Source organism: Typopeltis vanoorti, chromosome 14 (assembly GCF_054136105.1).
Source record: "Typopeltis vanoorti isolate ZY-2024b chromosome 14, IOZ_Tvanoo_1.0, whole genome shotgun sequence".
In the NCBI taxonomy this organism is placed as follows: domain Eukaryota; kingdom Metazoa; phylum Arthropoda; class Arachnida; order Uropygi; family Thelyphonidae; genus Typopeltis; species Typopeltis vanoorti.
Window position 1 is genome coordinate 4734893 of NC_143562.1, and position 17129 is coordinate 4752021.

The 17129-nt window shown below is 36.7% G+C and overlaps 1 protein-coding gene across 1 annotated transcript in view; it reads right to left on the reverse strand.

Annotated features, from left to right (window-relative positions):
• LOC150099132 (uncharacterized) overlaps positions 1–17129 on the reverse strand; it is a 63471-nt gene that overhangs the window by 12771 nt on the left and 33571 nt on the right. Inside the window, exon 2 of the mRNA XM_090404264.1 lies at positions 11465–12831. Within this exon, the coding sequence (XP_090260390.1) occupies positions 11465–12732 (1268 nt within the window). The 5' untranslated portion in view covers positions 12733–12831. The remainder of the gene's footprint in view (positions 1–11464; positions 12832–17129) is intronic.

The following is a 17129-nucleotide window of genomic DNA, read 5'->3' on the forward strand; positions in this document are numbered from 1 at the left end:
TAAAGGATAAAACAGAGAAACTACTCAAGTCCGTCACTTCTTGGCCACCAGACACAGTTAAAAAGCTCAAACCCCACTACGCCTGCCCCCCCCCCGAATATATAGGGTCCCGAAAATACACAAACAAAATGTGCCCAATCGTGGAAGGAATAGACAGTCCCAATTACCCCTTAGCCAAGAAATTAGCGGCAACACTCAAGGAGTTGGCAGGTCATTTCCCCTCCTACATAAAAAACACACAACACTTTATAAACAAAATTAAAAACATAACACTCGACAAACACGACTTATTAGTCAGTTTTGACGTTTCTGCTCTTTTCACTAATGTCCCCATCAATGACATAATTCTCCTACTACAGAACAAATTTCCACCCGACATTACGGCCCTCTTTCCCCTTGTTTTCTGCGTATAGTTGTATGCTCCAGAAGATGACCTTGACATAAAGATCGAAACGTCGAATGTAAATTTTAGTTATATTAAACTAAAGTTTTTATTCAAACACAGTAGTTGTCTCCATAATTTTCAAAAATGCATTCGATCACCGTGTAAGCTTAAAAGAAAGGACTCATGTACAAAATATACAAAACAAAACTTGTAGAACAAACACACTCAATTACACATGCATAAAACAAGAAAATACTACTAACAACATAATTTGCTGTTAGAAGTAGTATCAATACTACTACTACTACCTCTTCCTAGCATTATGTCCTGCTAGGAAGCATTTGGCACTCGATCAGTATCATCAATACTACTAACAACAATCAAAAAATTCTATTTGACAGGCTTAGGTATCAGACATTACTAATAACTTACATTATTTTTCTGTGTATAAGACGAACCCTACTTTTTCAAACCCAAAATTAGGAAATCAATATTTTAAACATAAAATAGAACATATTTAATATATTTTTTTAACATTCAAAGTACATATATTTAGTAATTAAGTAATATTTTTAAGATACATACTAAGAAATTATTCATCACTCTTAGTTCTAGGCATATCACTTTCTTCATCACTTTTAGTTCCAGGCATATTTTCGAACATTTTTATTGGCTGGTGCTCAAAACATGTTAATACATTAATTTACCCAACTAACAAGTTGTAGACGTATGAATACTTTCAGAGTTCTGGTTGGTTTATTCAGACTCAGCTGTAAATGACGTAAATTAACATTGTTCACAAAAGCTAGTGATTGGCAGAAACCTGTTCACGGAGAAAAGGTACTAGATGTTTTGCCACGGCAACCACGGGTTCTCTCAACCAGTTAACCCCCACCATGTATAAGACAACTCCCAATTTTTGGTCTACATAGTTTAGAAAAATGTATCATCTAATACACAGAAAAATACAATAATTTTAATGATATTACAATCACAAAACAGAACTAAATTACAAAAGTATGTTTACTAACTGGCATATATTTCACTAGATTTAAAATCAGTATTTTCAGAGCAAGGAAACTTGTTACAGTTTACATGCAATAAAGAGTAACTAAAACAATTTAAATTGTAGAAAGTATTTCACCTTGGGTATAATATATGTTAAAGATACCATTTAAGCTATTTTAAACCTGGTTTTACTTCATTTCCCAAGTAAGCAAACAGACAAAAAGTCAAGTTTACTCCTGCAAGTGTTGCAAGTCTAGCTGACCACAAACGTAGTGCAAGACCAAGGCAACTCATGGTAAAAATAGAATAAGCTCTGATCACTAATCTTAATATTCACCCATAATGCAAAGCCCATCTCCTGGAGGAGATGTATGATGCTTTGTATTAAAGGCAAGGGGCCACTACCCAGACTGGTTTCGACCTTTATTGAGGTCTCATCAGTGGGAGCCAGGCTAGAAATACCAAGATTTCAGCATATTATTATTATTTCGAGCTACTCCAGAGAGTCCTTAGATTCATCGAGGGTGGCCCTAAACATCATGTCCACACAACTATTCGACATTCTCACAGTATCTATCATACCTTGCCTTGAACTCGCTCACTGTCATAGCACCCACAACAGACTCTGGCAGCTTATTCCACTCATTTACCACTCTAAAAGTAAAGAACCCAGCTCTAACATCCTTACTAACCACACTCACCCAGCTTCGATAGGTGTCCCCTAGTTCTCACACCACCAGTCCTGATCTCAAAAATATCCTCTGAATTAATCCTATAGAATCCTTTTAGCAATTTAAATGTCTCAATCATATCTCCCCTTTTCCGCCTATCAACTAGTTTCTGCAACCCACAAATCTTCAACCTATTCTCATATGGTTCATTCCATTGACCTGCTATCATCTTAGTCACTCGCCTCTGGATTTTCTCCACCTCTTCCCCATGAAGAAGGAACCGAGGTGACCAAATCTGATTTGGTCACCTCGGTTCCAAAGGGCACAGTAGTCAAGATGAGGTCTTATCAGGGCTCGGTACAGAGGTACAATAACTTGCTTGTCTCTACTCGTCAAGGTATTTTTCAACAACCAAGTGAGTTGATGAGCTGATTTAGCTACTTTTGCAATGTGCCCCCTAAACTTCATCTCCCTATCCAGCAACACTCCCAAGTCCGTGGCCTCATCAATCTCTTAGAGTACAGTTCCACCAATGTGGTATACTGCTGCTAATCTTTTCACCCCAAAATGTATAACCTTACATTTTGTCACATTAAATTGACATCCATTCTCCTTAGCGCAGAACTCCAATCTATCTAAGTCATCCTGCAAGACTTTGACATCTTCTGCATTCACTATCGTCCTACCCAACTTTGCATCATCAGCAAACAAATGAACAGTTCCGCTTAGATCCTTCCCTATATCATTAATGAACAGATTAAACAGCAGTGGTCCAAGAACAGAACCCTGCGGCACACCACTAGTCACAGGCCGTCTTTTGGGCTCTACTCCTGAATAAACTACTCTTTGATATCTCTCCATCAACCACCCACCTATCCATCTCACCAACCCTATATCCATTCCCATATGTTGTAGTTTACGGATTAGAATTTATTGTGGTATCCTGTCAAACGCTTCTGCCAGGTCCAGCAGTATCACCGTAAACCCATTTCCCTTATCCAGTAGCCGTCACCTTGTTATAAAACTTGAGCAAGATACTGAGGCATGATCTACCCTTCACAAAGCCATGCTGTCCCCTGTACAGTATCTCATTTTCATCAATCCATTCTTGTATTTTTCCCTTGACTACTTTCTCCAAGACTTTGACAACGACTCCTGATATGCTGATCGGTCAGTAATTTGCCACCATAGTCTTGGATCCTCCTTTATGCAGTGAAACTATTTTCCCCTCTTTCCATGCCTTTGGGACTAAGCCAGACCCGAGACTCAGATTAAACAACATGGTCAAGGGCACTGATAATTCCTCAGCCGCTTCACGCAAGACCCGTGCCAGTATACCATCCAATCCCACAGACGTATTCACATTAAGGTTCTGTAATAGACTATTCACCTCCACTTCATTCATCACAATTCCCATATAAACTAATGGTTCCTTCATTTTTTCAATGTCACCACCTGAATGATATACTTTTGCAAAGTGTGCGCTCAGTAACTCCACTATATCGACTGGTTCAGTGACCTCCTTACCATCATCATTCCTTAAAATCATTTTGCCCTGTACAGTTTTTTTCTTGCTTGCAGCATATTGAAAGAACTGTTTGGGATTCTCTTTTGCTTGCATAGCTAGTTTCCTTTCATAATCCGCTTTTGCTGTTTTTACCACACTCGTTACCCTTCTGGCCTGCACTTTATACCGTTCGTGTGCCTGCAGGTCACCCCTTTCTTTAAATTCCCTCCACAGTTGTTTCTTTTTTTGCAGCTCAAGCTTAATGGTGTTATTCATCCATTTAACCCCTACTTGTTTTACTATTCATACCCTAGGTATACAATCAGCCATAACCTCCTGTAAATGCTCCTTGACCACTTCCCATGCTCTATCGACGTCCAGCCCTTGCAGTTTTACATGCCATGGCACTGATCCAAGCAATCTCCTAAGCTTGTCAAACTTGCTAGCACGGTAATTCCACATATACCCTGTCTTAATCAAAAATTCCACACCTTTAGCCACCTCCCAGGTCAAGACCTTATGATCACTCTCACCAATAGGTGGCAACATGGTCATATTCATTACAGTCAAATTGTGAAATGCTATTACCTGGTCAAGCACTCTCACATCCCTAGTATTTTCAATTACATGCTGTCTCAGATAGTTATCCCTTAATAATTGAATAAAACCCATTTCCTTCCTCACATGTGTCCTCTCCTCCTTCCAATCAATGTTACCATAGTTGAAATTCCCCATAATAATTACCCTCCTTCCACTCATTTCATCAATTTGTTTATGCATACTATCTCCACCACATATTCCATCACCTGGTCTATAGCAGCACCCAACTGTATATTTTATTCTGCCAGTCTCAATCTCACACCAAATAGCCTCAAATGAGCTCCTTTTACAATCCTGCAATACAACTTCAATTCTCCTTGGCTGCAGTTCATTGGCTATCATCAATAACACTCCTCGCCCCATATTATTCTCTCTGTCCCTCCTAAACACTCTATAACCTACACATTCTATCCCACTAACTATATCATCTTCCGTCAGCCATGTTTCACTAATGCCAATAACCTGTGGCCAGGAAGAGTCAATCAAGGCCAAAAATTCTTCCTTCTTGTTCCTAATACTCCTGACATTAGCATACATGAAATGCAGTGATCTCTTTGTCTCACCTCTATCTTGATGCATTATTCTAAATGTTCCATTCCCATTTTTTGTCCTTAGTGCTGGCTTGGGTACATTATATACATTTTTACACTCAACTGTCTCACTGAAGTTTGCATATCCACTCCCCCTCCCCCCTCCTTGGTAGTTCTAGTTTCCCTGGTTCTGCACATCCATTTTCACTTCATTCAGCAACACTTTTTCCAGTCTCCGCACACCAAGTCCATTCAAATGCAGGCCATCCATCTTGTATAAGTCCTTTTGCCCATCAAACTCAATCCACACGTCCACGAATTCCACACCACATGTAATACAGAGCTTATAAATAGTTTACCAGAATAGGTTACCATAAGGTGTTTTTACCTTATTAAATAAAAATCTCAGGAGGAGATATAAGTGTAGAAAGTATTTTACCTTGGGTATAATATATGTTATATGTTAAAGATACCAAGCTATTTTAAACCTGGTTTTACTCCATTTCCCAAGTAAGCAAACAGACAAATGGAATAAAACCAGGTTTAAAATAGCTTGGTATCTTTAACATATAACAATTCAAATTGTAAAGTAATCAACAAAGGACAAACTCCATCCTCTAGAATATTCTGAAGTATATGAAATTTTCTGTGATGACTGACAGCCTAATACACAGAAAAATTTCTTATTCTGCCTTGAAGAACAAATACATTTGCTAACATTATTATGGGAAGTTAGAAATGGCAGGTAGAGCTTGGACACCCTTTTACAAAGGATTAGATGGAATAAAACCAGTGCGCTATAGAAGTCATCAGAGGTCAGAGAGATTATTTTTAACGTCAGCAAAGGCTACGAAATATTCTCCTGACCCTAACAAGTATGGCATCATTAATTTGTCAAACTTCTGGGAGACTTTTATTATTATTATTCCTGACAACTCCAAGGAGTCTGAAGACTCATTGTGGGATGACACCTAGAACTCTCAACTGATACAACTGTCTCAACCACTACACTAAATCTCTACTACGAATCATCTCCATCGATGCCATCTACCACCCACCTCCACCACCAGCACAACTGGTATTCTATGTCTGAAAATTGCATGTGTTCTGAAGGGCCGATTTGTCTGTATGCAGGAAGAAAAACCAGAGTTTCCATGAGAAAAAAACCCTGCTACCTCCGTATGAGATCGGCTAACTCACCTTTGATTGAAAATCGTCCAGATAAAGATTTCTCCCATCACGACGAGAATCGAACTTAGGCCTATTCCAATCGAAGGACGCTATGTACCGTCGTTCTTCCAATTGCGCTACAGAGGCGCTTAAATTTTAAAATTAACTGTTACTCAACTGTAATACTTCTTTTATTCAACTTTAGATGGCACCAAATTAAGATTTAGGATCTTTATCTATTACAGATTGAATTATTTCACTCTTACTCGTTGTCACGTGTAAATTGTGATATGTTGTTTTCCTCTGAAGATCCTGGTTTGAAATCTGTGAAATATAAGTCACTTAAAAACATCCTTTTATAATTTCGTTTTTTTTTTTGTTTTTTTTTGGTGTTGTAATAACATTAAAATAAGTTATGATCAGCAATACTGTGAAATAGTTCCTAAAAAAACATTTATAACACTCTTCTTGTAGCACTCCTCTGTATAATGCAATCCATATTTAAATAGCAATAGCAAAATTCCAGACACAGGCACTGGCCAAACAACTAATGTTATATTCTCAACTTTAATTATTATTATTATCATGTGACACCTCCAAGTAGTCCAATGACTTATTGAGGGAGGGCACTTATTTTACATCTCACTGTCCCCACCACTCAATATGCCAACTACAACAAACTACATTACCAACACCAACGGCATCTACCATACAAATATTTTCACAGAAAATCACAAACATCCATGGCACAGTGGAATTTGCACCTGAAGCCTTTTGGCCAGAGAAGGGATGCGCTAACCATCTGGCCAGCCAGGCAGGCATGGTTAGGTTAATTTACTGTGGTTAAGATGGTCATAATAATAAATAAATAATAATAAAAAGCATTCCACTGTATATGTTTGAAAGCACTGTATTACTTTTTTTAAATAAAGAAGATTTTTTAAAATTTATTTTTAAATTATCAACCAAATCAATCTCGTATTTAATAAGAGATTAATCTGAAGAAAATTATTATTATTAACATTTGACGTCCATGGAGTTAGGGACTTACTGCAGGAGGGACACACTATTGCACACAATGCTTATCTAACTGTACTTTAAACTGATTCAATGTGTCTACACCCACAACACACTCAGACAATGCATTTCACTCATCAAACACTCTCCATACAAAGAACCTACTCGTCACTCCTCTACTCACACCCTCCTTATACAGTTTCCAATGGCCTCTTGTTCTACATTCCTCTCCCATTCTATGAAACATTCCCATGTAAACCGGATAACAACCCCTGACTAGCTTATGGCTCAATCATATGATCCCTCTTCCTCCTGGTCATCAGGCACTGCAACTTACAACCACTGACCACCTTTGTGAATCTTCTCTGGATCCTTTCCAACATATCCTCGTCACCATGAGAACCAGGTGACCAAATCTGTGTACAATAATCGATTTTAGACCTGATCAAGGCCTTATACAATGGCATCATAACCTTTCTATTTCTGCATGTCAGAGTTCTCTACATCATTGCCATTATCTGATGTGACGTCTTCACAACTTGTGCAATGAGGACCCTAAATTTCAGGTCCTTGTCCACCGTCACTCCTAGATCTCTCATCTTCTCTACTTCTGTTAAAGTTCCCCCAACAAGTGTATACTCTGCATCCCATCGTTGATTACCAAATCTCAAAACCTTACCTTTGCAACATTGAACTGATAGTTTCTCTTACCTGCCCATTCATTCAATTTATTCAAGTCCTCTTGTAAGGCCATAACATCTGCTTGACTTTTCATTGCTCTCAGTTCAATGAACTGCATTGTTCTCCCCAAATTAATCTAATATTGTTTATATCAGTGTTTCCCAGATTTTTCCTATGACAGAACACTTCACAAATTCTGAAATTTGCGTGGAACACCTTGGTTATTGTGTAATGTATTTATTATTAATTAATTAATTATGTCATAATCATAAAGAGTATGTATTAGTACACTTATGTATATGGTGTGACATGCTGACAAATATCAAATTACTTCTAAATCAGTTATCAATCACTGGACCAATGAAATCTTGTAGCATATTGTAGTTTCTTCAGGCCAACATTATTAAATTAATTTGTGTGAAATTCATTGACATATCCCATTCTGATCACCAAAAATTTATAATATTATTATAAGTACTTATGAGTGAATGCAGACGTTTTCTCCTGTGTGCTGGTAGTTTTCCCCTCCTTTTACATCCTGGAGATCAGTTTGTAGGCTGGAGGTGGATGAACCACTATCTTTTGCATCACAAAAATCTTCAATAAGAGATTTCTTAACACCAAAATTAAACAAAGTCCCTTGTCTCTTATTCATATTAAAATTTAAATCTGTAGGCCTATTACTTTTAAAAAACACATCACTATGGTTTCAAAACAAGCACTTTAACCCTACAATACGAACTTGCAAAGAAAGGATTCGGTATTACTAGCTTTAAGAACACCGGATACAGACTACCTTGATCTTCAATTTCCATGGAAAAATTTTCTTTATACTTCCTTGCTGATTGGTCACTAACATTTGCAACACGTGTTATTTTATTCAGTTTTGAGAACAGAGGATACGATACCCATTTTGTAATCGGCTAGCAGGCAATTTTTATGACCATCGTAAACAACAGTATTCCCTTTCCCAAATGTTGAAAGATTTCGATGTGTGAAAATTAATGATAATTCATGAATATTTCCATGTTTAAAGATATGCGGCTTGGTCATCGACATTTAAACACGTTATTTTGTTCAGTTTTGAGAATATGCTGCCCATGGTTGTAATTGGTTTGCAGGCAATTTTATGACTGGTCATAAACTGTGGTATTCCCTTTCCCAAATTACTTCCATGTTTAAAAATACATGGCTTGGTCACTGACTAATATCACCGAACACTTATGCACTTTCCGCGGAACACTGGGTAGAGCAGAACACAATTTGGGAAACCATGGTTTATATCTTCTTTTTTGGTCTTAAAGTAATACTAACTGCCTAAATCCCCATAGATGTTGGATACTGATCTTTGTCTGGATCTTCTTCATTTCATCAAACACTTATTGTTAACCTTTTCTCTTCCATTCTGTTTAAGCATCCATATCATCCTAGAGTACAGTTCTGCAAACACATGTCAAAATCCTAATAATGTGAAATTCCTTTTTAATACCTTCCCTTCATTTTTAATATGATTACTCAATCAGTGATATCTGTTAACTCCTAATTTTTTTCAGAAAGCTCACAGATCTATATCTTTAGATCTAGCCAGAACACACATAATTTACACACAGTGTAGATTGGAATAACCACCCTATCATATCAGTCAAGTTTCTAAGATAGCAATAATAATAAATTACACAACCACAGTAATTAACTTTAATAAAATAAAGGTACAAATATCCCAAAGGAAAAACTCTTCTCCATAGATGCAAGTTTAAATATGAACACTTTTTCAAAGAATGTTGTGAAGTCCTTCTACATTGGCAAAATCTGAATCAGAATGATTGTCTCTCTCTCCCTAAAGTTTGGGAGATTCTTACCTTATGTAACCAACAATAAAATATTTTTTAAGAAAAATTTTAATATTGTTTATTAATATTAATTTCTAACATGCGGCAACAGTAGTTTTTAATTGGTAAACCAACAACTGTTATGTACTTTGTATTCCATTCCTTTGATTTGCTTCTTGTACTACACTGATGATGTACTGTTAATTTCAGAACAAAATATTTGTTCCTTCATTTCATTAAAGTTAATTACTGTGGTTATCATGTAATTTATTATTATAGTTATGCCACAGGTACCTTTAAAGATTATTCTAAGATAGCAAGTCTCTTGGCCATGACTCTGACTTGAAAAAAAGAGATAGGATTTATAATCTGCTATAACAGTATCTCCACTTTTCAGCTCACAGACTGATGATTCAAATACTACATTTCCATGGATGTTTCTGACAGAGCTGTGGATTCAGTTGTGTCAGATGCAATTCTTGGTTACTAGAGTGAGATTCAGTAAAAATGTACCGACTTTGACTGCTAATGAATTTATATTGTAATATAAATAATATATTAAAATTTCCTATTTCACAGATAATAATTTCCTTCAGCTATATTTACAGGATATATATTAATTTCAAGTTTTTTGCAAATTTCAAAATAAAATATATTTTATGACAATTTATGTATTATATCAGTGAAAGCAGCATTCCATGAAAACATTCACAATGACAAAAAAGTGTCAACAGAGTCTGCTGTTTTTGAATACTTTACAATAACAACAGATGGGTAATATAATGTGTGTCAATATATAGAAGATGGTAATTGTGAAAACACATGTGATGCAAAAAATTAGTAGTTTTTAGGTTCTGATAAAAATGCACAAGAGCATCAAATTTCAGTGTCAGAAGCTGTGAATGAGAAAGTCAGCAATAAAAACATTCCCTCTACTTCAGAGATAAAGAATGATCAGAAATCTATTGGAAGCCAAACAATAATCACCAAGATTCTTCACATCATACAAAAGTTATCATAGCAATGATGCAAGAAAAGTTTAAAAACCACATCATTGAAACGGCAGTGAAGAATAGTGTACCTCTATCCTTTCTTTCACAACCAGCCTTTGTAGGCTTAAATGGAGGAATGGCTAGAGTCAAAGTCACCATTAAATTGAGCTAATTGGAATCAGAATCGGAGTCAAAGGTATGTACAGACTCCACAGCCCTGGTTTCTAAAGGCATTTAGGTAGTAGTTCATTACCACCATTCCACTTACTGGAAGGCTGAAGTAGTTAAAAAAGACTTCTTGGATGATTTAATCCTTAGCTGATTCATGGTACTAATGTGCATTAGATTTACAAACTTTCATAGCGAGATTCTTGCATCAAAAAAACTTTCATTAGTGTGAGTTTACTATATTTATTTATGATAAATCATAAGCTTCCTCAATAAAGGTTTTCTCATCATAAATTCTTGTTATAGTTTACTCAATGTCACATGTTATCATTAGTAATGGATGAGTCTTTGACTCCATGAGGACTTGGAGTAATAATAGTAATAGAGATTAGTAAAGATTGTGTTTGGCAATCTGCATAAATTATCATTATTTATCACCTCCAGGAACTCAAATGACTCATTGAGGGAGGGCATCTACTCTACAACTCTTGTCTCCAACACTCACACTCCACCAACTGACACAACTACAACAACACCATCTATCGCCAACCACCACTGCTAGTATTTCCACACACAATCATCCATGCCTTCAGCAGGGCATGGATGTTTTGAATGCACATCCTTTTGATTGATGGAGTAGATACTATAACCACTTGGTCAGCAATGCTGGCTTAAATAGTTAAATTAAAAAGATTTCATGCAAGGAGATTCAAATCTGGGATCATAGTGATGATTTTAATGATGATTCCCCAAAGGAAGGCAAAATTTTTGAAATGTGAAATGTGTAAAGATAATTAAATCAGAAATGTGATGTATAAAAGATTTCTCATCAACTCTAAACTCCTGAGTTGCTTAAGGGCAATGTCTTCAAATTCTGATCATACTTTATCATATGTTTATCATGTGAAAGATTTCTCATCGGTGTGAATTCTTCTGTGTCTTTTAAGATATAACCTTCGGGCAAATGATTTTTTACAAGTATCACAGCTAAAAGCTTTCTCATTGGTGTGAATCGTTTTATGCTGTTTAAGATGATGAAACTCTGAAAATGATTTATCACAAAATTCACAAGGAAAAGGTCTCTCACCAGTGTGAATTCTTTTGTGCTTTTTAAGCCTCTCCATTCTAGAAAATGATTTTTCACAAGTGTCACAGGTAAAAGGTTTTTCATTAGTATGGATTATTATGTGCTGCTTAAGATCACGTAATCTTGAAAATGATTTACCACAAATTTCACAAGTATAAAGTTTCTCGTTAGTGTGAACAGTAGAGTGTCCTTTAAGTTCATGAGAGGATGAAAATGATTTCCCACAAGTTTCACAAAGAAAAGGTTTTGCATGAATATTTGTGTGTTGTTTAAGAGCTCTAGATTTTGAAAATGATTCATTACATATTTCACAAACAAAAGGTTTTTCATGAATATTTGTATGTTGTTTAAGAGCTCTAGGTTTTGAAAATGATTCACCACAAGTTTCACAAACAAAAGGCTTTTCATGAATATTTGTGTGTAGTTTAAGAGCTGCAGATTTTGAAAATGATTCACCACAAGTTTCACAGGTAAAAGGTTTCTCTTGAGTATGAACTCGTATGTGTTCCTTAAGATTAAAAAATCGTGTAAATGATTTACCACAAGTTGCACAAGAAAAAGGTTTCTCATTAGTGTGCATTGTTGAATGTCTTTTAAGACTTTGCATTTGTGAAAATGATTTACCACAAACCTCACAGGTAAAAGGTTTCTCTTTGGTATGAATTCTTGTGTGACATTTAAGATTTCCCAATTGGGAAAATGATTTACCACAATTGTCACACGTATAAGGTTTCACATTGGTATGAATTTTTAAGTGTTGTTTAAGACTTTCCACTGCAGTAAATGATTTACCACAGGTATCACAGGCAAAACATTTCTCACTGGTGTGAGTTCTTTTGTTCAAGACTTGTTGAAGACTGGATTCAACCATAGTTTCATCAGTCCAAGTATTTTTATTTGGTAGAACAACAGTGTCTTCCTTTTGTGATCCATATTTCTCATATAACTTTTCTGAAGTTTTACCTAAATTTGTTTTTCTAGTCTGTATTTCTTCTTTTTTATTCATTGAACTTGAAGATGAAGTGTTAACTGTTTCAGTTAGCAAGCACTTCTCCATATTATTTATCCACCAAAAGTGGGAAATCATACACAAGAAACTTCACAATATACATGAATGATTCTATATTATTATCCAGATAGCAGTTCAGTTCAGCAGACTTCACTTCGTTGCATCAATAAACTTGATCTATCAAGGAGAAAAAATGTAATTCAGTATTCATACAATTTATTTTAAAATAATTCACTGTCTGCTATAAAGAAAGTAATAATATAATAATAATGATAATAGTAAGATGAACCTCAAGGTTGATGTGAGTGTACTTGTATGTGGTGGTGTCTGTGCAATGGGGTTTTGACTTTCACTTTTGGACTTCCTTGAGAGTCATGATCCTTGCCTCACATCTACTTGTGATAGGTTTGGAGGATACTTTAAAGCTGAAGTAGATTCTAAAAAGAAGACTTGAATACATTGAATGAATGGTGATGCAAGTTCAATGTTGCAAATTGTAAGGTTTTAAAATTTGGGAAACAAAGATGGGTTGCAGAATTTATGCTTAATGGGGATATTTTGTTGGAGATGGAAGAAATAAGAGAACTTGGGGTGATAATGGGTAAGGATCTGAAATTTAGGGGACTCACTGCAAAACACTGAAGAAGAGGCAAAGAATTCTGGGAATGATGCAGAGGACACTAACTTGTAGAATTAAAGAGATTCTTGTTCCATTCTATAAGGCTCTGATTAGGCCACACATGAACTACTCTGCACAGATTTGATTTTCAAAAAAGGACAAGACGTTGGAAAGGATCCAGAGGCAACTAACTAAGGTAATTTCTGATCTCTGAAATGTTGAATATGAGGAAAGGTTGAGAGGATGCAATTTACAATGTCTCGTGGATAGGAGGAGTGATATGATACAGACCTATAAGTTAGTAAGGGTTGTTATAGGATCAATGTTGGAGATGTTTTACAGAAAATGGTGGGAGATTAGAGGAGAACCAGAGGTCAGCTCTCGAAACTGGATAAGGAGGATGTGAGCAGGAGAGTGAGAAGCAGGTATTTTGGATGCAGAGTTGTGAATGATTGGAATGCCTTGCCTGAGAGTGTGCTGTCTGCAGACAATTTGAGTTGTATTTCAGGTGTAGTATAATGAACTGTGTATGACAAAAGGACCTCCTAGATGAGTCTTTGACTCCATAGGGGGTCTTGAGATAATAATAAAAATAAAAAAACTCTCTCAGTTATGACTTAAGTGTAGCACTTTTGTTTTCTTCCATTTAGACAAGATTTGTCATAATAATAATTCCAAAAGATTTTTTATGTTCTCCAAAGAAGATGCCAACAGTTCTTCCTATCTGTCCATAGTAAGGTAAGTCAGGTCGAGTATAGGAAAAGTACATACTTTATCTTCCTATCAACTAAAATTCCCAGATCCCTTGCTTGATGAATTTCTTCTTGTATAAAGACACCAACATTTACTAACAATAAACTGACAGCCATATGTCCACAATTCCAGGCTATTCAAATCATTTTGAAAATACCGCATATCAGCTGCATTCCTGATCGTTCTCTCCCTATTTTTGTATCATCAGCAAAGAGTTGTATGTCATCTGCGAGATTCTTCCTATAATCATTAATGAAAAGATTGAATAACAACGAACCAAGGACTGGTCACTGTGATACAACACTATCACCTTAAATATTGCAGACTCACATCCCCCACATAGCACTTTCTGATATCTATCAGTCCTGCAATTTATGTGACAGACTTGATGATGAATGCTATCAAAAGTCTTAGTGAAGTACCGCTACACAGAACTATAATTAATGCCATCTATCATCAATCAACAATAAAAACAGATTTTTTGTCTGTAAACTGCATGTATTCTGTTGCATGATTTTCCTGCAACATGATGATAAACCCGAGTTTCAAGGACAAAAAAATCCTGCTACCACCATAGCAGTAGGTGGCATTTGTGTAGGTGCAGTCAGTTGGCGATTGAATGGTGGAGACAGAGTTGTAGAGCAGGTGTCCTCCCTCAATGAGTCTTTGGACTCTCTGGAGGTGTCAAATAATAATATGAGATCAGATAACTCACCTTCAGCTGAAAAATCTCATATAAAGATTTCTCTCAGAATGATGAGAAAACTTACTCCTTTTCCAGTCAAAGGGAGCAATGAATTGTTTTTATTATTATTATTCCGGGAAACTTCAAGGAGTCAACAGACTCATCGAGGGAGGCCCTAACATCGTGTCAAGAACAACTATTCGACATTCACACAGTATTTATCATACCTTGCCTTGAACTCATTCATGGTCGCAGCACTCACCACAGACTCTGGCAGATTATTCCACTCATTCACCACTCTCCAAGTAAAAAACCTAGCTCTAACACCCTTGTTAACCACATTCTTGCCCAGCTTCCATGCATGGCCCCTAGTCCTCCCACCACCAGTCCTATTTTCAAAAATATCTTCTGGATTAATCTTACAGTAACCCTTCAGTAATTTGAATGTCTCAATCATATCACCCCTTTTCTGCCTATTGACCAATTTTTGCAATACACAAATCTTCAACCTATTCTGATAAGGTTCATTCCACAGACCTGCTATCATCTTGGTCACATGTCTCTGGATCCTCTCCACTTCCTCCCCATCACGAAGAAACCCTGGCACCCATAACTGGGCACAGTAGTCCAGATGTGGTCTTATCAAGGCTCGATACAGAGGAACAATAACTTGTTTGTCTCTGCATGTTAAAGTATTTTTCAGAAGCCAAGTGATTTGATGAGCTGATTTAGCCACTTTTGCAATGTGCCCCTTAAACTTCAATTCCCTATTCACCAACACTCCCAAATCCCTGGCCTCATCAATCTCCTGGAGTACGGTTCCAACAAAGTGATATACTGCTGCTATTCTTTTCAACTCAAAATGCATAACCTTACACTTTGCCACATTAAATTGACATCCATTTTTCCTAGCCCAGTCCTCCAAACTATCCAAATCATCCTGTAAAATTTTGACATCCTGTACACTCACAATTGCTCTACCCAACTTTGCATCATCAGCAAACAAGTGAACACTTCCTCAGATCCTTTCCTACATCATTGATGAACAAATTGACAAGTAGTGGTCCAAGAACAGAGCCCTGTGACACACCACTAGTCACAAGCCGTTTTTTAGACTCAACTCCTGAATAAACTACCCTTCACAAAACCATGTTGTCCCCCATACAATATCCCATTTTCATCTATCCAATCCTGTATTCTTTTCTTGACTAATTTCTCTAAGACCTTGACAGCAATTCCTGAAATGCTAATTGGTCGGTAATTTACAACAGCAGTCTTGGAACCACCTTTATGCAGTGGAACTATTTTCCCCTCTTTCCACCCCCTCGGGTCTAACCCAGACCCAAGACTCAAATTAAACAAAATGGTCAAGGGTGCCGACAATTCTTTAGCCGCATCTCGTACGACACGAGCTGGTATACCATCCAATCCCAGAGATGTATTGACATTGAGGTTATGCAATAGACAACTCACCTCCACTTCATTCACCACAATTTCCATATAATCTACTGATTCATTCATTTCTGCAATGTCACCACCTAGATGATATATTCTTCCAAAGTGCTCACTCAGTAACTCAACTATATCAACGGATTCAGTTAGCTCCCTACCATCGGCATTCTATAAAATCATTCTGTCATATACATTTTTCCTTTTACTTGCAACATATCGAAAAAAAACTGTTTAGGATTCTCTTTAGCCTGCATGGCCAATGTTCTTTCGTAATCCTTTTTTGCTTTTTTTTACCACACTCGTTACTTTCGGCCTGCACTTTATACCATTCATGTGCCTGCCGGTCACCTTTCTCCTTAAATTCCCTCCATAGTTGTTTCTTTTTTTGCATCTCAAGCTTAATGGTGTTATTCATCCATTTAACCCCTACTTGATTTATTATTCGGACTCTAGGTATACAGTCAGCCATTGCTTCATGCAAACACTTCTTAACTGCCTCTCATGCACTATCAACTTCTAGTCCTTGCAGTTGTACATGCCATGTCACTGAACCAATCAAACTCCTAAACTTGTCATACTTTCCAGCCTGATAATTCCACATGTACCCTGTCTTAATTGAAAATTCCACACCTTTAGCCACCTCCCAAGTCAAGACCCTATGATCACTCTCACTAATTGGTGGCCATGTGGTCACATTTGTTACAGCCAAATCCTCAGATGTAATTACTAGGTCAAGCACTCTGACTACTAGTATTTTCCATTACATGCTGTCGCAGATAGTTATCCCTTAATAACCGCATAAAATCCAATTCCTTTCTCCCATGTGTCCTCTCCTCACTCCAATCAATGCGACCATAGTTGAAATCTCCCATAATAATTACCCCCCTTCTCATTTCTTCTATTTGCTTGTGCAAACTGTCTCCACCATCTTTTCCATCACTTGGTCTATAGCAGCACCCAATTGTA